The 23,871-nt window shown below is 37.0% G+C and overlaps 1 protein-coding gene across 2 annotated transcripts; it reads left to right on the top strand.

The window, feature by feature from the left end:
* The first annotated feature begins 863 nt into the window (after nt 1-863).
* On the top strand, nt 864-23,807 carry p2rx1 (purinergic receptor P2X, ligand-gated ion channel, 1). Of its 2 annotated transcripts, XM_060863552.1 has the most exons (14): nt 864-1,123; nt 7,469-7,613; nt 8,769-8,840; nt 10,382-10,454; nt 13,569-13,628; nt 14,206-14,287; nt 14,973-15,053; nt 16,012-16,153; nt 16,787-16,917; nt 17,309-17,399; nt 17,496-17,561; nt 17,943-18,038; nt 21,327-21,359; nt 21,448-23,807. In XM_060863552.1, the coding sequence occupies exons 1-14, from the start codon at nt 987-989 to the stop codon at nt 21,466-21,468; spliced, it is 1,230 nt and encodes a 409-aa protein (XP_060719535.1). In that variant the 5' UTR covers nt 864-986; the 3' UTR covers nt 21,469-23,807. The 2 variants fall into 2 exon arrangements, with proteins under 2 accessions (XP_060719535.1, XP_060719536.1); XM_060863553.1 differs by lacking the exon at nt 13,569-13,628 and having other exon boundaries at nt 867-1,123.
* The last annotated feature ends 64 nt before the right edge of the window (nt 23,808-23,871 follow it).

The following is a 23,871-nucleotide window of genomic DNA, read 5'->3' as shown; positions in this document are numbered from 1 at the left end:
CTTAAAGGGTCTATCTTAAAGAGTCTATGTTAAAGAGTCTATTTTAAAGAGTCTATTTTAAAGAGTCCGTCTCACCACTCACCTCTGCTTACAAATTGGAAGAGGGGTGAAGCTACAACATGGCCGACATCACTCTAGTGGACAAGACTTCTTACTAATGTCTTTTTAATTAGCCCACATTGTGTGATTTATTTTTTAACAAAATCAAGTGCTTTGGACTTTATTGACCATCAACTGGGAAATGGCTTATATGCCCAGTTAATAAGAAACTGATAGTGTTCTATCTGAGACATTACGACACCCCTAAAATTCACACACTAGACAGTAGAGTACATAGTGCACAGCTAATAACTCTTTGGGACGTCAAGATTGAGACGTTTGGAACTGCAATTGTATTATACGTAGAATAATATTCCACAGTTGAATCACACGTTTTCATAAATCCTTTAATAATAAAATACATAGATTACTTTTTCACAATGTGTCATTACAGAGTGAGTCAAAACACAATCAAAGAACAAACATAAGAATAGGCAGAGAACATGGCAGGGGTCAAGATACACAACAGACAATAAGAGGATACGTGGCTCAGAAATTCGGTAGTTGTGCACCCTAAAGTTGGCAAACCTTGAAAAGATGAGGTGTTTTTATTCAGGAGAAGGTACGGTGGTGTAACGTAGTGTCACAAACGGATGTCTTTTAATTATATGGTTGTCAAATAGTCGAAGAGATAACCTCCTCCGTCCGTCGGTACTCAGTGTGTTTACAGAATGAAATTATGTTTAATGTAGCAAGAGGAAGTCTTTAGAAGAACGGAGGAGGGGAAGTGAGAGAGAGAGAGAGAGAGAGAGAGAGAGAGAGAGAGAGAGAGAGATCTGCACAATGCCTCTGCACTTTCTCATTCACACTCACTCTCTCTCTGAGAGCTGAGAGAAGAGTCTTGCACGGTAGAGTTTAATCTTCTGACTTTCAGACATCCTGCAAAAATGAGGAACATTATCAAAGAAGCTCTTGCAGACTTCTTCTTTGAGTATGAGACTCCCCGGCAGGTGCTGGTGAGAAACCCGAGGGTGGGCATCGCCTGCAGAATCCTCCAGCTGGGGGTGCTGGCTTACATTATCGGGTAAGAGCTTGGAGGTTTGTTTCCCCAGAATCCTTTCAAATGCTTTAGAGTGTACTACAGAGTGTAGATACATAACTGGACATGTCTCAGCCTGTATGGAGGGGATGTGTGTCAAGAATGTGTCATGACAAATGAGGGCAATGCAATAAACCAGTTATAACATCCTGAGGCATAAAGGACTGATAAAATAACTCAAAGTTTGAATGATGATTTGGTTTAAGAAACAGTGCATTTTCTAAGTACGTGGGATTGTTCAGATTCCTCGACAAGAAAATACATAAACAATGACTTCAGGGATGAGTTATAACTTGAATGTGGTGTATGGGTTTGTGTTATGGGTTGTTGCTGAAACGGAATGCATATAAGTGATAGCACCGGATAGAAGGAGTAAAATCTGCTGGTTGTTCTGTGACATGATGGGGTCGTTTTGTGCCTGGTGGTTCAGGGGCTTTTATGAAGAATGACTGATTATAAAAGCGGCTCTATAACTGCTTGCCTCTAACCGGTGTTTAGTCTTGAAGCACAAATGAAACTTTAAACACAATGAGATAATAAGTAAATATGTTGAATGTTTGTATTGTATCCAGATTTAAACCCTACTGAAACATTGAGGTCTGAATTAAAGACAAAGGTGAATAGACTTGTCTTAAACTTTGTAAAATTGTACTTTTACTTTTTGGTCTCACCAAATAACGTCTTGGGAGTTTGCATGTTCTCCCCGTGCTTCGGGGGTTTCCTCCGGGTACTCCGGTTTCCTCCCCCGGTCCAAAGACATGCATAGTAGGTTGATTGGCATCTCTGGAAAATTGTCCGTAGTGTGTGAGTGTGTGAGTGAATGAGAGTGTGTGTGCCCTGCGATGGTTTGGCACTCTGTTCAGGGTGTATCCTGCCTTGATGCCCAATGACACCTGAGATAGGCACAGGCTCCCCGTGACCCGAGGTAGTTCGGATAAGTGGTAGAAGATGAATGAATGAATGAAATAACGTCTTGTTCAGGTTATCTTTCAGCATGCAAAAAGTTTAACAAACAGTAACTCATTCTTCTCAAACCCAGCTGAACCCAGCTAGATTGGCCTCAAAACCTTTCTTATGACATGACATGACTTTGATCTCCTTAAGCCTTGGTCTTAATTTGATCTCAGCTAATCCTGGTCTTCACTACAGACTTAGCGGTGAACAAACCTGTGCACAAACCTATGAACACAAAGCAGCTTAAAATGCTGTGCATATGGAGTCATAGACCAAGAGCCCATATAAAAGTATCTCTAACATTGTTAGATATTACAGGAAGTGACACTGCACTGTTATTCTTTCCTAGGCCACCCTTTTGGTGTTGTATGACAGGGCGAATTTAAAAGCTTATTTACCACATAGCTTTGTAAAAAGTATCTGTATTTTATTTTCTTGTATAGTTTATGGGGACTGGGGTGGGCATATTGGTGGTTAGTGGTTAGCACGCCTGACCCATATCTCAGGGGATGGGGGTTGATTCTGTGTGTTTAGAGTTTATATGTTCACCGTGTACCTCAGGGGATTCCTACCCCAGTCCAAACACATGTGCTGCATCCTGATTTCAAAACTGTCTGTAGACTGTGTGTGTGTGTGTGTGTGTGTGTGTGTGCACCCTGCTTTTGGCTGGTTATGGATTTAAAGTATAAACAAAATATAACATGTGTGGATGACAAATTTAAGGGAAAAAAATCACTACACCACAACAGCTTTAATGCACTTTAGTGTTGTGCTACAAGTGGACAGATAAATAGTGTTCTTACTTGTTACTTGGGTTAAGACATAGTGATTAGAAAAGAAGACGCATATGATTTACAAACGTTTTTCACTCTTGAAACCATTCGGTGGGTGTGGGCGGAGTCATCCCGTGAGAGACCACTCCCACCAGGATAGGAATATTTCATTATAGGATAAGGAAATCATTAAGATCATTGGACTCATTTGCTGTGATCCTTCTCCCTAAACTGCTCTTAATGTCACTTTAATCTGACTCCCAAGTGTATAACAGGAGCATGTCAACAACTCATTTTCCTCTGTGCAAATTCAGATTGTAGCGTGCTCTTCATCCAAGCCCCACTAAAGCTTTCTAGAACATAAGAGATTATCACAGTCTTCATTTCTCCATGTACAATGATGCACTTCCTCTAGGGTCATCTTTGTTATCAAGTTAGAGATTGTGTGTAATTGCGTTTGTCTGTATTTCACATTAAATCCTGAAATGTGAGAAAGGCATGTAGACTTTTTTCCTGAAAAAATTAATATATTCAGAGAAATATCCAAATCTGTGTAAAAAAAAAAAAAAAGAAAAAAAAAAAAAAGAAAGTCCTGCTGTACTGTTAATCATCGGTGTTTATCTTCAGCAGTCGTTCATAAGCACATGAGTGTGTGAAGGGTACTGATAGAGAGGCAGACAGAGTGAGATGTAGCAGAAATAAAAGGACTTTAATTGGCTTGACAAAAATGCCTGTGGATGTGTAGATGTTTTTGTCACTTCTGATGCAATTTCTTAATTTAAAAAACCTTAAAAAAAAGAAGCATAAGAAAGAAGAAAGTTTATGTGTATCTGTTCTTTTCGTCTGGGAAAAAGGATTATCACTTAGTTAAATTGGTAGGTATTAGCTGTGCCTTGCAATAGTGTACTGTACACACACACACACACACACACACACACACACACACACACACACACACACACAACACACACACACACAACACACACACACACACACTCACACACACAGTTAAGTGACATCTCCATCTGTATCTTATTATTACATCTTATCATTATAGAAGTGCATCATAGACAGCATGAGCCCATGTCTGATCTCACACAGGTAGAGCTTTTACTGCATAACACACACACACACACACACACACACACACACACACACACACACACACACACACACACACACACACTCACACACACAGTTAAGTGACATCTCCATCTGTATCTTATTATTACATCTTATCATTATAGAAGTGCATCATAGACAGCATGAGCCCATGTCTGATCTCACACAGGTAGAGCTTTTACTGCATAACACACACACACACACACACACACACACACACACACACACACACACACACACACACACACACACACACACACACACACACACACACACACACACACTGCAGAAGAGATATAATGCAAGCTTTCAATCCCACACACTGCATGCATGGCTCTTGGATTACATTAACAGCTGAGACCTGGGCTGCACTGACATAACCTGTATCTTGGTTCTTAGTGTTCATTATTGACACAAACCTGTGTGCATCTGTGCAAACATGACTGCTATGAAAATGTTTACAAATTGAAAAACAAAGAAAGAGCATAGAGGATTTGGGACATGCCTGACAAAATCAATATTGCCTAAAGCCATTTCCAGGTCTTGGTTTTAACTGAAAACTGCCAATGATGGATTAGACGTGGTGTTTCCATCCGAAAACTTCATTCCAAATTGGAAATAAAGCAATGATTTATATTGAATCCTGGGGCATGATCGGCACATGATCAACACCTAGGATAATTATTAGAATAAATATTGTCTTTCATTAATTGGCTTAAACACACATTGGTACAATAAAGGTTTTAATACAGCATAAACGTTTAATTGGTTTGTGGCCAAAATCATTGATATGGGACAAACAAAACAAAAAAATGGAGCAATAAACTCAAGGCCACGGACTAAGCAAATTACAAAATGTGCACGTAGGTAATTCTTAATAAGAAAGCTAAAAACGTAGCACTGTAACTATGTTTCTTTACTGAAAGAAATCTCATTTCAGGGTTTCTCATTTCAACAACAGGTGTAAATACTTCAAACGCAATCTCACACTCATTTGCTATTAGTTTCAATGAATATGAATTGAATATTGACCTAAAGTCATCAGATCTCCTGGTTAAGAAAAAAGCTTATTTTTTAAAATATGAACTCATGTGTTTGCTGCATTCAAGAATATTTCTAATTGATTGCATTCGTGTTTTTAAATTCTGACAGTTTGATGTAGTTTTCTGGGGACTTCAGACTTACTCAGAGATCTTTTAACATATTATAAATGCACGGTTTCACCCAGAGCCTAAAGCTAACGTCCGGATGATAAACAATTCTATTAAAGGTAATGTTTACGTTCATTTATCTGCAGAGTTTAGAATACATGCATGACACACAGATACACACAGGTTCATAATTACAAGGTCTAAAAATAACATCTAAGTCTAAGTATGCATTAAAATGGAAAGTCATAAGTCACATGGTTACTGGCAAAGAAGCTTTAGAGGCAAAGCCCCGTGTTTTATTTCACTGAAAGATGCATTGCACCATAACTGAGATCCATGCTACTGCAATGCTACCATGTTACTTCTTACACACCTTTCTTCGCATACTGGACCTGCATGTACAACGACTCATACGTCAGCGTGCCAAATCCCAATAACACAAAAACCCTCCATAGGCAAAATAACCCCACAAAATAAATCTCACAATATGTTCAGCTAGAAAGTGTAGATAAAGACGTGTAAAATGTGCACATTATACTATTTCAAGCCTCAGCCTTAGCCATTTCAGGTGCAGCCCGAAAAACAAACACTCATAGAAAAACAGGAGGTTAAATTAAATTCCTCTGAGGTTGAGATGTAACAGGACGCAAAAACATTATGGAGATTGAACAGATAATAAGCTGTAAATAGATACAAAGACAGATTGTGGTGGAGCTCCTGATGTAAGCTAGAGCATGGATTTCTCCTGGCCTTGATCTTCTATACACAAAGCATGATTACTCATTGTGGATTGAGTGCATTGATATACTGTATCTATGCATTTCTAGTGCATTGATATATCTATATCAATGGCAGGCAAGTGTATCTTTCTGTTTCTGTTCATTCCTCTGTTTGCGTTGTTTACTGCCGGTCTTGGGACTGCTTGGAACAGAGATGTCAGTTTATGTGGTGCTTTATGCAAACACGGTTTCAGTTGGACATTTTCTTTTGGAAACGTCCCCAGATACTACACACATCCTACTCAGGCCACAAACATTTAGAAAGGTCTCAGAAAGGATAGAGATTATTTTTACTTTCATTTTTCTAGGTGTCTGCATCTAAGCTTGCCTGGAATCTCAAAACCTTCTGTCTTCTTGTCAAAAATGAGGAGCTCATGTTGTTTCTGTGATCATGACAAACTTCTATTAACTGCTACACAGTGTGTGACCAGTAGGCATTACATCAGGTAGTTAGCTGGCTAATACCTTACTGAAACACAGTTGCCCAACATCATGGACATTTACCAAAAGTGAATTTGCACAGAGTGACATGTACCAAGGACAACTCCCATCCATACCAGAGACTGCCTATGTGTCTCCGATCAGGAAAAACACTATAGACGTCTGTGCTGCGGTGCAGAAAGACTCATGCATGTCTCACCTTATTCACTTATTCACATGCTCACTGCTTTACTGCAGGTATTTGTCATTAATACAAGTGTATTAATGACAAATACCTGCAGTAAAGCAGTGAGCATGTGAATAAGTGAATCTACACTAAACACATCATTGCTACTTGCAATCCTACAGATCACAGATGGTATGAGTGCTGAGTGCCTGATGCAAAACAACTACGTGAAACGGTAATGTGATGTTCGGGGACTGATCTGTGATTCTGGGATAAATATGGCGTATTCACTTTGTACCCACCGTATCATATTGCATGCATCATGTTGTTTACCTCCATCTGTATACTATTTTGTCAATTTATTGCACCATTATTCTTTTTTTATTCCAGTTAACTTCATTTCCATTTGCATCATTGGTACACATGATATTGTTTACTTTTACTCGTACACCGTTTTCTTAACTTATTGCACCACAAACTGTTTATTTGATGAAACCTATCTGCTTTTTGCACTAATGGCTAGATGCTTCATTGTCTCTGTACTCATACTCTGACAATAACAGTAACCCTGAACCGTAGATTTCTATGTAATTAAATCAAGATAATCAATTAAGTTAATTTCAGTTCTATTTCGGTTATTTTTTATTATTAATATTATTTCTTTATGCATATGTACACTGTGAATCTACACTGTTTCCAACATCGTGTGTATCATCATGTGTATCGTCTCGTATTGTTAGGTCTCTTGCACACAATGTCCCTTGTTATCCGTATAAGTTATTCGTCTGCTTTGTATTTTGAGAATGGATCTCAATGCATTCTCTTAGGCTGTGCACCTGTGGGACTATTTAGAAGAGCAAGTTCAATTAAATGCTATTGAAGTGAACTCCTATTATGAAAAAGCCAAGGTTAATAAGGTCTTAATTTCTTGGTCCTAATTGTAGATGGGTGTTTATCTATGAGAAAGGCTACCAGATCCAAGACATGGCTATAAGCTCCGTTTTCACTAAGATGAAAGGATTAGCTTACACTGAAACAAACGGAGAGGAGAGGCTTTGGGACGTAGCCGATTATGTGTACCCTGATCAGGTGAGTGGTAAAACATCCAATTCTTTTATTGTAATAATAATAATAATAATAATAATAATAATAATAATAATTAGAATAATTAGAATAATAGTAATTTTATACTCTGCCCAAAGTAATAATGCCTGGCGAACAATGCACTTTAAAAGGATGTGAAGTAAAAGAAAAGAGAAGGTTTGCTTTGTGAATTTGAAAAACAAACTCAACCTGTATAGTTATCATGCGTGTCTATAGACTGAAACATGACGCAGGTGCCGATACTCAGATCCAAAGACATGCGTGCCACGATTAGTAAATAAAATAAAGACTCATATTTAACAAACACAAATGAGAAGGAAAAAAAAATCTCACCACAAAATGTCACAGATGAACAAACAAAGATGTGGTTATAAAACTTTTTTCATAATTTATTTATAGGATCCAAACGTGCCATTTAGATATAAAGAAAGGAACACAAACTTTTACTGATTATCTACATGCTATTTAAGAATACATTATTTATGCAGAATGCTGCTGATTCCCTGCTCCATAACCTCCATCACACCCTTAATTAAAATTTTAATTATTATTATTATCATTTTTATATAATTACTATTATTTATTTATTTTATAAAATAAGGTACAATATAATTAGCTGTGCAAAATAGATTCATGGAAAATGAAAATTAAAAGCAAGCGAATTGAAGATGACACAGATTAGATTACTCTCAGGTGACCTGTTGGAGCAAGAACCAAATTCATGCCACTTGTACACTTCAGGCCCTAAATGGGTCTAGAGCCAGTTATTTATGTGCCTCGGTTCACATATACTATACACATACAGCATGAACACCAGGGACGAGTACCTTGCGTGCTAGTTTTGGAGATGACAGTAAAAGTCCTCCCACATCAGGTTGACATTCATGACACTTGCTAGCACTGCTCGACCGGGCCAACAATCTCTCAGGGTACAAAGTTTTGCTTTAAGACTTTTCTTTTTTTTTGACTTTTCCGGCACCTAGATGGTGAAATCGACTTCCCCTAGATGTCTGAACAGCTGAATAACTGCCTGTCTTCAAATAGCACCTAAATTAGCACTGAAGATTTGTGTGGTTTTCATGATATATGTTTCCTATTCCATCTTAGACTGATGGTGTATTTTTTCTTATCTATTAAAAGGGCGTCTCATCTTTTGTTGTGATGACAAATTTCATCATGACTGTGGGCCAGTCACAGGGCAAATGCCCGGAGGTATGGAAACAAAACATCTCTCTCTCTCTCTCTCTCTCTCTCTCTCTCTCTCTCTCTCTATATATATATATATATATATATATATATATATATATATATATATATATATATATATATATATATATATATATATATGCCTATCTTCATATCCCCTCCTTATTTAAGTATCTGTCCATTTCCATGGTTATTTGTCCTCTCTGCACGTAAACATCTCTCTCACCAATACACTAATATAGGATATATAATTAATAAGTCAAAAGTATTCCCCCCCCTTCCACATTTTGCAATGTTATGACCTGGAACAGAAATCGACTTAGTTCATAGTTGCAGTTTCATCATATTCTTTCAATTTTTATTTCTTTTGACAGCTCTCCGGTCTGCTGTTTATTAATTACTGTGTGTTAAATAACGTGACGCCTTCACACACTTTTGTACACACATAGACATTATTCAAATAGTTATAATACTATTTGCTTACTAGGCAAGTAATCAAATAGTATTATCAATGTATCAATGACTACTATTTATATATATTTATGATATAGTTGCCTACACACACACACACACACACACACACACACACACACACACACACACACACACACACACACACACACACACACATGTCAATATTATGGCTATATTGTATAGATTTCATATATTCCAAAGTAAGTCCATTTCCATTCCAGACAAGAAAATGTGAAAAGGTTCAAGAGGGTCAATACTTTTGCTAGATACTGTATATGGGCTGTGTGGGCAGGATTAATGGCTATAACTTTTCTCAATTTACAATCAATAAAAACTCATTAAATCGTCATATCCGATCAGAGAATTCTTTGGTAAATCAGACTGAATATGTGACCAGTGTAAAAGATCATGAGATATGAAGACATATGAAGTTAAGGGTTAGCTGTTGACAAGAGACACTGAAGGCATCGTGTGCCATGATGAGGAAGTTGCTCTCTCATGCTGGTCTGCATTAGATGTTAGGCAAATGTTACGGGAGACACCAGGACACGTCTTGAACAGCATCCATGCAATGAATCAGCAAGTTCCTCAGAAATCTAAGCACAGATTTCATCCTGTTCTGACTGATCCATGGACTAACATTAGTTTTATTATTATGAGTTTGATTATTTCACAATGACATTTATGAAAATAAACATTTAAACAAGAGAAATTCGTAGAAATCAGATATGTTTACAATGATAGAATAACGAAATGCAACTAAACTGAGCAGACAGCATTCTTAAGGAATAAAACATCTCTTATCCCTTATCAATGATGAACACAGTACTAATATTGTAAGAACACCCGTATACAAAGATGTTCATTTGGATGTTATATTTGCATCAGTCTATTCAACAATGCAAAATTATTTCTGAAGCCCATTTGAATAGTAATGTAATGCCATGGTACTCAAATCGATCGACAGCTTCAGATTTCAGCTCCACCCCTTCACACGAACACATGCACACTCACATGAACCCTCACATTGTGTATGAGGTCCCTGTAATAGTAGTAATGTGTCTGTGTTTCAGCTGCCGGATGGATCTAACAACTGCACTGTGGATGCAGATTGCAAGAAGGGCGAATATAAACGTACAGGAAATGGTAAAACTCAGACCGAGACTCCGGAGTCCATTTGGGAGAAATCTGCATGTTCCAGAAATAAATAAATAAAAAGAAAGCATGGTGGCAAAGCAACTAAAACTATTATGAAAGAGTGTGTTAATCCAAATCATGTAAAGGTCATAATTCCTTTCTAATATAAAGCTGTGTTATAATCAGTGAAGGCTGGTATAAATGGACGAAAAAAGATAAAAAGACATCAGTATAATATTACATTTTTAGGCATCTACATCAGAATATATTCTATATATTTTCTAAGTTTTTTTATGTGATTTAACAACCTTTAGTGGAGAAATTAAAATGCAGACATTATGCACAGTACAAACTACAATTTTAGACAGAAGTTTATTTTAGTTTATTTTAAGTAAATATTTAAAGCGTTACAGGCTTTCAGCTTGCCTGCAGGTCATTATTATTATGCCCTCGATGAGACCATGTGATATAATTCATTGCTCAATCCTAATATTCTCAATGTTGAGTTCGATACTGTGAACTTTATTAATCCATGCAGTTAAGATCTCCGGCTCTGCTGATACAAGTCAAGAGCTTGAACTGCAATGTTCAAGATTTTAAAAAACACTAGCTAATATTTTCATATCTTCATCTGTCCCATGTCGGAGCCCAGTGTAGCCTCAGATTCCGACCTGGAGTTATCTGGTTCTCTTCTAATCAATGTCTTTCCATCTGTAGAACTGCTCTTCAATGGATGGGTTTTTTGCACCATTCTGTGTAAAATGTAGAGAATGCACTGTGTGAAAATGCCAGATCAGCATCTCAAACCTTAAACCAACCTGTCTGGCACCAGTAACCATGGCACAAGTCAATGGGATGACACTGTTCCCCTTTAAGATAACTGATAAGATCATTAATGCTTTATTGTACAGTATACACCCAATTAGCTGATTAGATGACTACATGAACGAGCAGGTGTACGGGTGTTTCTATTAAAATGGCCTGCTTGTGAATAGATTATATTATATTTTAGCCTTCCATTCTATCACAACCAGCCATCACTGGTTATAACAATCCATATATATAATGGTTTCATATATATACAACAAGATATCAGAGACACAGCAAAAGACATTTTAACACAAAAAGCACGTATGTCATCATCTATATGGCTGCAACATCAACAATCATTGTCATTTCTGAAACAAAAAAAAACAAAGTTTACAATGATGAAGTTGAAAGTTGAAAAGATGTTTAGTTTCTCTGCCTCCAGTATGCTTAGCTCCATTAGACAATTATCATCTATATACTATATATTCATGATAATCCAGCATTAACTTTGCATTGGAAAGCCAATACAAATACATTGAAGACTGGAAAACAAATACATTCAGACTGGTTGTGAATTAAGGGATTTCTCTCATCATGTCTGCTCGAATGTTGCATGAATACAGACACAGAGGGCAGATCCAGATCGTGTTAGAGATCGTGTTAGCACTCACTTCCTCTGGGTTTCCTCTGTCTTTCAGCATGAGTTTGCTTTATGTATATATGCTTATGCTTCTGACTGTCTGACAAAAGTGTGCCATGATATGAGAACCGTTTTAGACCGTTTTAGGTTTTCTATCAAAATACGTGTCATGAAAATGACGGTTCTTTGTTCCGTATCTGAAACCGATCATGTAAATGTCTTCGGTTCATTGTTTGGACACATTTGTGGTAAAGTATGCAAGCATTTCTACCACAGATTACTCATCCTCATTGTCATATTTACATAAGGACACATGTCATATTTACAAAAGGTGTCTTCACAGCCAGAACTTTATCTTTAACCAACATCTTTCTATTCAAATAACAACCAGAAACATTCTGATAAACTTTCTGAATATCTACCTATGTTATAACATTCATTGTTTCCCCAGAAACATTATTCTATTGAAATATCCAGGCTTATTAGATTTTATATAACCACTTGAAGGTTTGATTTTTTAAAATAACAACAACGAAAAAAAAAAAAAACAAAAGAAAGAAAAAATGGGAAAGTTAATGTACCACTTTTCATTACCACTCTGCAATTAAAAACAGTTGATCAAACTGAAGCGTAAACAGAATGAGAAACAGAACAACTAAAGATATTGCAAAATAAAAATAAAAATATAAATGAAACTACATAAAGCTGCATATTGGACTCACCCTAACACTTTATAATAAAAGTACATGAATAATCGTACACTGATACCTGGATTAATACTTACTTAAATTGGAACTAATGATGACTTAAGACATGTACTAATCACAAACTAATCATAAACATCCACCTTAAGTACACGGTGTTAGTTAATGTATGAACTGACATGTAGGCTAAGTCAATCATGCTCTATCAATACTATTAATAACAGAAATCAATCTTACAGAACAGTTGTAATAGTTAACTGATAATACTATCTGGTAACAGGTTAAAGTGCAATGACTGATGGTTATTATTAGTACGTGTTTCTACATTCGATAATCAGGATCAGTGGAAATGATGTAAATAATCCAACCCCATCCAATGCAGCTGCATGTGACAAATCGTATAAGCAATTTGAAAATAAGGACCTTTAATTCATATTTGATTTAGCTTAAGCCTATGTGTTAATTAATACATGAGCTAACAAGCATGTACTAAGGTGTAGTTGAAGTTGTCGTTATTCACACTTGGATTTAGAAGACTAACATCGTAGTTAAAATTAGTCTTCAGTAGTTTGGGATTAGTACATGCCTCATCATTAGTAGGTATCAATTCAGGTTTTAGTGCATGATTATTCATTTAAAGTTTTTATAAAGTGTTGCCTAACTTACAGAGGCTTCATCCTTTGATCACAGTTAAAGCCGCCGTTATGGTTCCGTAGATATTAGCCAGACGAGTATTTATTTATTTATTTATTTTAAATTAATCCCAGAGCAATTAATATTGCTCAAGTAATATTGATCTAAAATACAGTCGGTAAGTAAATGCTATTTCATATTAATAAGGTATGTACAGTAACCTGTATTTATGTGTGTTTACCCTCATCCCCTACCTCCCTGAATAGAGCATAATCTAGACACGGTCAGCTAATGGAAAAAAGATTTACTCGTAAATAAAACAATCTTGCTTTACAGAGAGCTACAAGACAGACGCGACCATTCAGCCCTTTGAAGATGAAGTAGGCAATGCGAGAGGTTTGTGGCAGTACCACACTTCACCGAAACTGAGTGAAATTAAAGTAAAAATGGAAATAAAAACTCAAAAACAAAAAATTATAATTAAAAAAAAATTTTAATCAAGCAGTGGTACTAAAGTGGTCTGAAAATTTCAAAAATAAACAAAGAAAAAAAATTGTAACATCTAACAGCTTTAAAGATAGGGATTACTGCTGATGCTCATGTGTATAAAAATAACGTTCTTTAGACTTAAAAATGAGAAAATATTGGTCTAAACGGTTTCATTCATGTTGCTAGGCAAGCTATGGATACGGGTGTCCAATTTTTTAACAAACACGCAAGAAGGACCCCGAAAAAAGGAGTTAGGATGATACTCTTTCTGAAAAATAACCAATTGTGGATATATTTGAAGCTCATTCCCTTCTTAATGCACTTTTCTCTTCAATACTAACCACCCAAAGGGCGCACGTGTTCATGTGTGCATTACTAATGACACTTTTCTTGCTTCCTCAAGCATAAAGCTGAACTCTATGGTGTACAAATCTGCCAGAATTTCCAGAATGTTCTTGTTGATATGGCACTCACTTTCTCCTAGGGCGCATGACTGGGAAGTGCTTAAACAAATCTTGTGAGATCCAAAGCTGGTGTCCTGTACAAGATGACCGCGTGATCCCAAAGTAGGACTTTTCCACTTGGTGTTAATAGAGACTTATGTTACTCTGAGAACCTGCTTGTATTCAGAGTTGAGGATATGATGGCAAAACTGTTCACATCGGGATTCACTTCACACGTAACTATGGATTAAACAACAGTTTAGAGCGTTATGTAAGAGTAATGCTTGTGGGTTGGAGCCTGTGTGAAACAAAAAGGAGTGTCTTAGTTAAACTTGGACTGATGTTTATAACTACTGCTGTTTATCTTGGCAAGATACTAGACTTCTGTAAGATGTTTATGTCAGTGCTTGCCATCTTCTCTATCTAATATCATTTATATAAGATTTTTAATTTGCTCTTGATTTTGATGTTATCTTTGACATTTGACGGCAAAAATAATTGCTATTTCGTTCTTTAGTTTCCATTTTCTGTCCAATTCCTTATACATACATTCGTTTTCATTGTACTTGCTACTGGTCATTTAGACACTATAGAAAAAGCCTCTGCAGATTCTGCAGGTAAATTCATGTGCATCACCTTATTGAGGATCCCAGATAAAAGTATTAAAACAGCTGCGAAACCCAACTCTGAATACACCAAACTTTCTCTGCATAAATATTGACATAACATTTGGACATAAATGATCAAATCTGAATACAACTACATTAAGTTTTCCATTTGTTTTTCTCTTTCTGTCTCTCTTTCCAAGTCCTCCACTTTTGGCAGCAGCTGAGAATTTCACACTCTTCATCAAAAACTCCATTTCCTTCCCTGGGTTTGGTGTAGTGAGGTAAATGAAATGGATTAAAATGGATTTTCATCATAAACTTGACTACGCAATATGAACATTGATTTATCTACAGTAAGCACTCTTAAATGGTCAGGTTGGATCCAGAGTGTACACTAAATGGCCATACATTTGTGGACACCTGATTTGACGATGACACCAAAGTTTTGCCACAAAAATGAAAGCTTACAGATAGAATGTCCATAGTTTACAGTTTCCCTTCACTGGAACTAAAAGGTCTAAACTTGAATATAAGCCTTTAATTTGTCACCTATAAATTACAACACAGTGAAATTCTTTCTTCGCATATCCCAGGGATACAGGGTCAGCCATGATACGGCACTCCTAGAGCAGTGAGGGTTAAGGGCCTTGTTTAAGGGCCCAACAGTGGCAGCTTGGCAGTCCTGGGGCTTTAATCCTGAGCCTCTAATAAACAACCCAAAGCCTTTACTGTTTTGGGTTAGCCACCACTGCCCATAACTTGCTCCAGCATGGCAATGCCCCTGTGCACAACGCAAACTCCATTAAGACAAAGTTGTCAAGAATGGAGTCGAAGAACTAAAGTGACCTGCACTGAGCCCTGAACTCAACACCCGCACAACTGAATCTGAAATAGACGCTGCAAACTGTCATTCACCAACATTCAGATCTAGAGTTGATTCAGAGAAGCTATTTAACCCACCAGCATATTTTTGGGTCAGTGGGAGGAAACTGGAGAACAGAATAGAAACTCATAGAGACATAATGGAGAACATGCACAGAAACTCTGTACAGCCATTAACCTGAGTTTAAGATTAAATCAAGGTCCCTGAAACCTTAGTAATTATGCAAAACATAATTACTAACCATGGCTAAGCCAAAGTACTGGATCAGTTGTAGATCAAACTCATTTAAAAGGTAAAAATCCCAGTGACAGCTGTATGGTGTTTAACTCTGCCACTTTCCTTCTGGCTTTCTGCAGAAGTAATCTAGTGGAAAGTGTGACTTCAAGTTACCTCAAAACCTGCCTGTTTGACCCGGATAAGCAACCACTGTGTCCCATCTTCAAACTCGGCGACATCGTCAGCCTCTCCGGCTTCAAGTTCTCAGAGATAGCTCAAGTGGTAAGTCTCATATACGCACATAGGCTTTGTTCAGAATCTGTTCTGGTATTTTCCAGTTAAAAAACTTACAATATTTGCCAGTGATGCATATATCAATCCAGTTAAATATAATTAATTATTTTAGTTTTATTAATATTTAATCTACTATATGTATTTTATAAAAATGATCAAGTTTAAGTATTTTCTGCCATATAATTTTAGATAAATCTAAGTATAATTCAGATATTCAAGATTCAGGATTCTTGCTAAATATCTTCAATATCTTGAATAATAATATTAATAATATTTCAAATCAAGCGTACATTACTATGCAGCATATTCAAACCAAATGATTAGAAACAAATAAATAAGAGAAACATTAATACGATTTTAACTATGAGTTTTTGGACAGAAACATATTTAAATACAATGTGATTTTTTCGCTCAGATTCCCTGAAAACTGTGATTTCTTTCTTCAAAAAGAAAGCCGCTAAAGTTATAATGTTAATGTCTTGGATGCTTAAAATTCTATCTACTGTATATGTTTACAACATATCTAGAAATTTTAAATGTTTAAATAGTGACAGCTACTAAAATCAGGAATTAAGAAAGGAAACATTAACCTGAACATTAACCTGTTCTAATCTCTGGCAGGGCGGATCAATAGGGATTCTGATCAAATGGCAGTGTAATCTGGACCTTCGTATTGAAAAATGCATACCCATATACAGCTTTCAAGGCCTCTATGGAAACAGTTCACAAGCGTCAGTGGGCTACAATTTCAGGTGGGTAAAATAAACAAGATAGACATCAACACTTCTGATTCTGATTCTGTTGAGTTATTTTTATTTTTTTGATTAGCCACTTTTTAGTTGGCTGGTTGCTTCTGGACGTCTGGACTTTATAATACTACGTAACTTAAAAAAACATATTATATGAATATTATATTTAGTATAATAAAGAAATATATAGCACTGTCGTATTAGGCATCTGTGGATCTGTGGCACTTACATCTGTGACATTTACATTAGGTAAATAATCAACAGTAAATCAATCAGACAGTAACCTTTTTTCACATCGGGTTGCATCACACCACCCAGTCGTTGATAGTTTTCCTGTCACAACCTAACACATTGTTGAGTTTTAATGTTCAAGCCAGATTTATTGATATTCCAGAACGGCTAAATATTACACAGAGAACAAAATCCAAAAGAGAACACTCATGAAGGTGTTTGGCATATACATCGAGATCATCGTATATGGCCAGGTAAGCTCACACACATGCACTCTGTCACACACATGCACTCTGCACTATTGTTATTCTATAATTGTCATTGTGAAACGGCTTCTTTTTTCTTCTCAGGCAAGTAAATTTGACATCATCCCGACGCTGACAGCCATAGGGTCAGGAGTAGGAATCTTCGGAGTGGTAAGTCTCACAGACAGTCATCCTGACCGGAGACCGTCTTTAATCACACTGCATACATCATCTACACCTTCTAATGTTTATAAACCAAACGTCAGACATATTTCAACTGCTCCTTATTAAGTGCAGGCAGATTGTAGTGTTTCTCTGAATGAACAGGGCCAACGTGCATTAAAAGTGATTGATATGCTGTAATATGTCATGCAATACATGATCAAAAGCATGTTCTAGTAGTTTATAAAGATATTTTATGTGAGGTGGATGTTACTCGGCTTCCTGCGATAAGATACTGAACAGAGATAATAAGAGAGAGAAATAAGACAGAAGTCTGGATGTGATATTGGACCAGTGCGTGACTTTGACACGATGGCTTACATTTTTCAGGCAACCGTCGTGTGTGATGTGGTCATGCTGCATTTAGTGCCAAAGAAGGATTTCTATAAAACCCTGAAATTCAAATCCATACCTGAGCAGGAAAAGGTAAGCATTTCATCAAAACAATGAGGTAAAAGCATCAGAAGTCAGGAATTTATTTCCACCTTTTAGGAGCATGGGGATAAAAATACATGGTGTAAAATATGGATGTGTTTTGGGGGCTATATTGAAGCTAACGATCTACATGCATCCTATATTTCACAATTTCACACAATAACCACCAGGGGTTTCTTTTTTTTAACCCAAAAATTTGCTTAATTGTATCGAGGGTGTCAATACTTTAAGAATTTCCTGTATGGATTGTCCATCTTAGTAAATTCCCTTCCTTTTTTTAGGTGTAAGTGTATTTAATGAATTAAATCTTTCCCCTGGTCCAAAGACATGCATGGTAGGTTGATTGGCATCTCTGGAAAATTGTCCGTAGTGTGTGATTGCGTGAGTGAATGAGAGTGTGTGTGTGTGTGTGCCCTGCGATGGGTTGGCACTCCATCCAGGGTGTATCCTGCCTTGATGCCCAATGACGCCTGAGATAGAGGTAGTTCGGATAAGCGGTAGAAAATGAATGAATGAATGAATGAATGAATGAATGAATGAATAAATCTTTTGATTATTTCATGAAAGATTTTGTACATGTCATTTAGTTTGATAAAAATGCACTCATTTGGACTCAGAAGCCCAAAATACAGAAGGTTAGTTCTTCCTAATTCTTCCACAGTCCACAGGATGGCACTCTGTCTACATGTACAATGGAAAAGCAGTTCTTCAGTTTCAGTCCTGCTTTAAAACACCTGTCATGAACTGTAACGTAATAACGTTAATATTTGAGTCAAACCAAGTCCCAATCCTCTGATCCATTGTATATATTTATATATAAACCCAAAAGACAAGATCCCTTTGGTTTCGTCATGTCACCTCAGGGAGTTTGTCCTTGTCACTGTTACCTCTGGCTTGTTCATTATTATTGTTCACTAAATCTACATAAAGATTTCTGTTAAGTTGCCTCTATTGTTAAAAGTACTACAGAAATAAAACACCTCAAATTATCATTGGACAGAGAAAGAGATGGGCGTCCTGGATGAATGAAAACCTAAACAACCGGGTATCTCAAAATGATGTAATGTAAGGAGATAATGGCTGAAACCTACCTCAAATGTTTCTTTTTATCGTGTCAGTACATTGCTGTTATACTCTACATGTACATGATGTTGTAATCGTGAACAGGAACAAAGTGAGGAAGACTCATGTGAGCTAAAGAGCTCGGCACAGTCATATCTCGTGATTCAGTGAATGTGTACGCATGCACAGCAAGATACTCTATATGCAGGATGAAGAGGTGTATAATGATAGGATTATATCATATCATATCATATCATATCATATCATATCATATCATATCCTATCATCTACTGTACAGGAATTATTTAGATGGAAATCCTGGTCGTAAATTGTATAATGTGTTTATGGCTGAATGAATTTAAATGCGTAAAAATGCCAGGCTTAAAACAAGCACATTTAGTAGCTTTGAACATTTATATCAGCCACTTTGTGTTTCTGAGTGGTGTACTTATCATATTTAATGCTAATGGGCTTTTAAGCTGTGAGCTCCTTTAAACCTGCATTAAAGTATCTGTAGATGAGGGCTATAAAATTAAAAGTATCTGTATATATTAAAGTATCTGTAGATGAGGAAACTCCAGATACTCCTGAATTACAGAGGGTTAAGGGGCCTTGAACCTCCAAGCTTCTGATCAACCCAACAGCCTTATCCATTACATTACAACAACTACTGACCCAGTAAAATGCAGTGTTACCTTGAGTTGTACAGTACAGTGGGTTTGGGTTCTGAAAGATTCAGAAAACATGACCACACATGTGAACACCTGACCCAACACACACATTTACACTTGTAGACTTGTCAAAAAAAGTGGCATTTAAACAGAGTTGCTTTCCTTTCCTGCTATAACATGATGTTGGAGTGTGACAACAGGGATTCGTGACCACTCTTGTGTCCCCAAGAGCGTTATTGAGGGTCAGGGTCTGAGGGTGAGTGAGAAGACTGTCTAGCAATCTTACTTTCTAGTTTATACCCAAAGTTATATCCTGTGCTGTGCATGGAGGCATCGCCATGCTGGAAAAGTATAGTCTGGACATATTATCCAACATATTATGAATATGAAAGTCAGGTGTCCACATACCTTTAGTCATATAAACCTCAAAAAGATTTCAGGTTAAACAGAATATCCTGTATTTTTCTCTCCCCTGACTCAACAGACATGCTTTGCACATTTTTAATAACAAAAACACCAATAACAAAATAAAAATCCTCTGCACATCCCTATCAGGAAAAGAATACACCTAGAATTGACCTATTAACGTTGCTAAATAACCACAGCACATCTTAATGAATTAACATCGAATATGTCACCCTCTACACCAAGGGTTGCTAGGAGTGTAGGCGTTATGAGTGTTTGTGTGTGTGTGCGTGTGTGTGTGTGTGTGTGTGTGTGCATGTAGACAGAAATTCTTTCTTTAGCCTCTAGGACATGTAACACAAAAGCTTCCTTGGAAACCCTCAAGCAATAGTTACCGTAGCAACAGAGCACTGACAGAACCGATCGTTTTCAAAGAGAGACAAAAGTGAGAGATCAACTTAACCTGCAGAACTTAGAGCACGTCCACTGAGGGGAGGGAGGGAGAGAGGAAGGGTGGGAGGAGAGAGGGGGGAGAAAGAGAGTGAGAGAGAGAGAGAAAGAGAGAGAGAGAGAGAGTGTGAGAGTGAGAAAGAGAGAGAGAGAGAGAGAGAGAGAGAGAGAGAGAGAGAGAGAGAGAGAGAGAGAGAGAGAGAGAGAGAGAGAGAGAGAGAGAGAGATAGATAGAGAGAGAGTGAGAGAGAGAGAGAGAGAGAGAGAGAGAGAGAGAGAGAAGGAGAGAGAGAGAGAGAGAGAGAGAAGGAGAGAGAGAGAGAGAGAGAGAGAGAGAGAGAGAGAGAGAGAGAGAGAGAGAGAGAGAGAGAAGGAGAGAGAGAGAGAGAGAGAGAGAGAGAGAGAGAGAGAGAGAGAGAGAGAGAGAGAGAGAGAGAGAGAGAGAGAGAGAGAGAGAGAGAGAGAGAGAGTGTGTGTGTGTGTGTGTAATGATCTTGTTTTCTTATTTTACTTGGAAATCAGAAACATGACTTTCTGGAAAATGCAAATTCTTGTAAATCGTCTTGCATTCGAATCCCCCAATGTCTCTTTTGTACAACATTACACTTTTTCAGCTCCTGGTGTTCAGCACATGCTGCTTTTCAAATGACTGTGCTCGTGAAAATAAAAGCTCATTTCTGCTCCTCCACAGGACCTGGAATCTGTGAAGATGGACCAAGCAAAGGTAACAAACATTATACAAATGGCTTCACGACCACAAAAACAAGCTAATTTCACATTTCATTACCATTTTTGTTTTTCTTTTTGAACAGGAGCCAGAAAAAGAAAACTGAAGTACTTAGCTGCAGTGAAAATCAGAACAGAATACATATATACTGAGCTCACAGCGCTTGACCAAGAGGATCAAATCTGATCTGCATCAGAGACCTGCTAATGAACATGAACAAACACGGCATAAAATCATCACTCCGCTTGTCTTCGCCAATGAAGTGCAAAGAAACTGACTGTAACATTTAAATAAATACAGAGGGTTTGTGGGCATACGGTAGCCTAGTGGTTAAGGTGTTGGGCTACCAATCAGTAGGTTGTAAGTTCAATCCCAGGTCCACCAAGCTGCCATTGTTGGGCCCTTGAGCAAGGCCCTTAACCCTCAATTGTATAAAAAATAGATAATTTAAGTTGCTCTGGATAAGGGTGTCTGCCAAATGCTGCAAATTTAATGAACAGGAAACTGTTGGGCAAGTATTTTACATATCTACAAAGAGCTCAATGTGTAAAGCTAAATTCTGAACATGTACCAAAAGAAGGACATGTAGATTTACAGTCATTCTGTGAGCTTCATGACAATTCAGACACCCCGTAGTTAATTTTCAGCTAATTCATGTCACTATTCTTAACTATGCTACATTTCTTTACACGTTTAAGTCATTTACTTTCATGAACAGCAACAACACTGGCCTCAAGGGCTGAACCATATCAAACATTATAAATACAGTGTTTATTTTCAATCCCTTTTACCTACAGTAGTTACCTTATAGTTTCTAGTTAGATCCTCCTCAATTACAAATTTCTCTTGTTAAACAATCACACATTTTATTTTTCGATTCATTTACAGCTATGTTTAATGTTGTGGGATATGTAGCGGGATGTTCACAAGACAAGCTCTTGCTATAATCATTAGACAGTCGTTTCTCTCTTCTTCTCTCCTGTAAGTTAAATATACAAGAATAAGTTAAATATACAAGAAAAACATTTTCAAATGTTCTCCACAAACTCTGTCTAAACTCTTGATCTCTGTCTAAAATCTTATGTCTGAAATCTTAGGAAAATTTACCATTGTACCTTTTACTATTACGAAGTGATGACTGTCTTCTTCTAAAATGAGAAATGAGAAGAATTCACCATATTATATAACACTTACACATGTTTTTAATCTGTTTATGTGGAGCATCATTACAAGTCATGGTATACATTAATAGAGCGAATCAAAACAATGACATATTAGAGCTTATTAGTTTATTATAGTAGAACAGGATTATTACAGAAAATCAACCAGAATCCAGAATTCATCAGTATTTTAATACAATTAAGAAATATCATATGATACAGAACATCAGCACAGTGAGAGTGAGATTGCTTTTATTCAACAGTTTTAATGCTAAGGATTCACTGTTGAGTAAGAGTTTCATTTTACACACAATATGGCAGAATAAAAAAACTTAATTAGAAAATAGATCTCACTATTAGCACATCATCTCGCTGGCCAGCTAACTCACAACGATGTCTACACTTTATTTAAAGGTTCTTTAGATGAAATTGACTTCCCATCTTCCTTTTCATCTTCATAACTAAATATAAGAACTCTTATCCGATCAAAATAGTGGACTGTTAGAAGCATAGAAATGGATGCCATGTATAATTCCACCTTTGGAGACACAGAGACTGTTACCATATAAATACTGTTATAACTCTTGTACAAAAGCCATTGATTTGTTTGCCTTTCGAGATTTTGGAAAATTCAGCTCCATGGAATTATTACACCTAGTGTTCAAATATGGGAACTACAATAAGCGCCCATTGCGGCAGGTACTGCACTGCACCCATGCTAGCTCTCTGAATGTTCTTTAAGACTGGGGAAGGTGGCAGTAAACAGGACATTTAATGACAAAACCTCTTCTGTGTTTGTCTGGCACACAAACAAAGGTGATAAATGCACCAGCTGTATCCAATACAGTTCACGTCTTTCTTAAAATATCCAATTGAACTCTATGTTATCTGTAGTTTTCTGTCAATGATGGCTTGGACAATTCCCTGCTAGAACACCAGAGGGCGATCCAGCAGGGTTTGTTTATGTTCTGTGTCATGTGCTTTTGCTTCTTTTGTGTTCTCGTGTGTTTGCCCCGTCCGATCCTTTGCCTCTGCACAGAATGCTTAAGACCATGTTTCACTAATTAACTGTCCTATTTATACCTGCTGTCTTGGGTGTGTTTTTGTCACTTGTTACCTGTTTGTTGTGTCCTTTTTTGGTTTTTGCATTTATTTTCTCAGTTTTTTTGGCTTTCTGTTTGCCTGGATCTAGTGTTCGTATCTTTGTTGCCTTTGTTTGATGCCTAGTGTTTTCTTGTGCTTGTTAGTTTAGTTATTATATTAAATAAACCACACTTGTCTTCTATCCCTGCATTCGGGTCTGGATTCTGTTTCCATGGATACACCTGAGAGTTTTCAATCTTCCCAGT

The sequence above is a fragment of the Tachysurus vachellii genome, chromosome 26 (genome assembly GCF_030014155.1).
Source record: "Tachysurus vachellii isolate PV-2020 chromosome 26, HZAU_Pvac_v1, whole genome shotgun sequence".
In the NCBI taxonomy this organism is placed as follows: domain Eukaryota; kingdom Metazoa; phylum Chordata; class Actinopteri; order Siluriformes; family Bagridae; genus Tachysurus; species Tachysurus vachellii.
The sequence above is the reverse complement of the archived record's forward strand: the minus strand, read 5'-3'. Positions and strand labels throughout refer to the sequence as shown.

Excerpts from the sequence above, each read along its gene's own strand:
- p2rx1 (XM_060863552.1), top strand. The coding sequence starts at position 987 with ATGAGGAACATTATCAAAGAAGCTCTTGCAGACTTCTTCTTTGAGTAT. Across the intron at positions 8,841-10,381 it reads CACAGGGCAAATGCCCGGAG|CTGCCGGATGGATCTAACAA; the intron begins GTATGGAAACAA and ends TCTGTGTTTCAG. Across the intron at positions 17,562-17,942 it reads GAGTAGGAATCTTCGGAGTG|GCAACCGTCGTGTGTGATGT; the intron begins GTAAGTCTCACA and ends TACATTTTTCAG.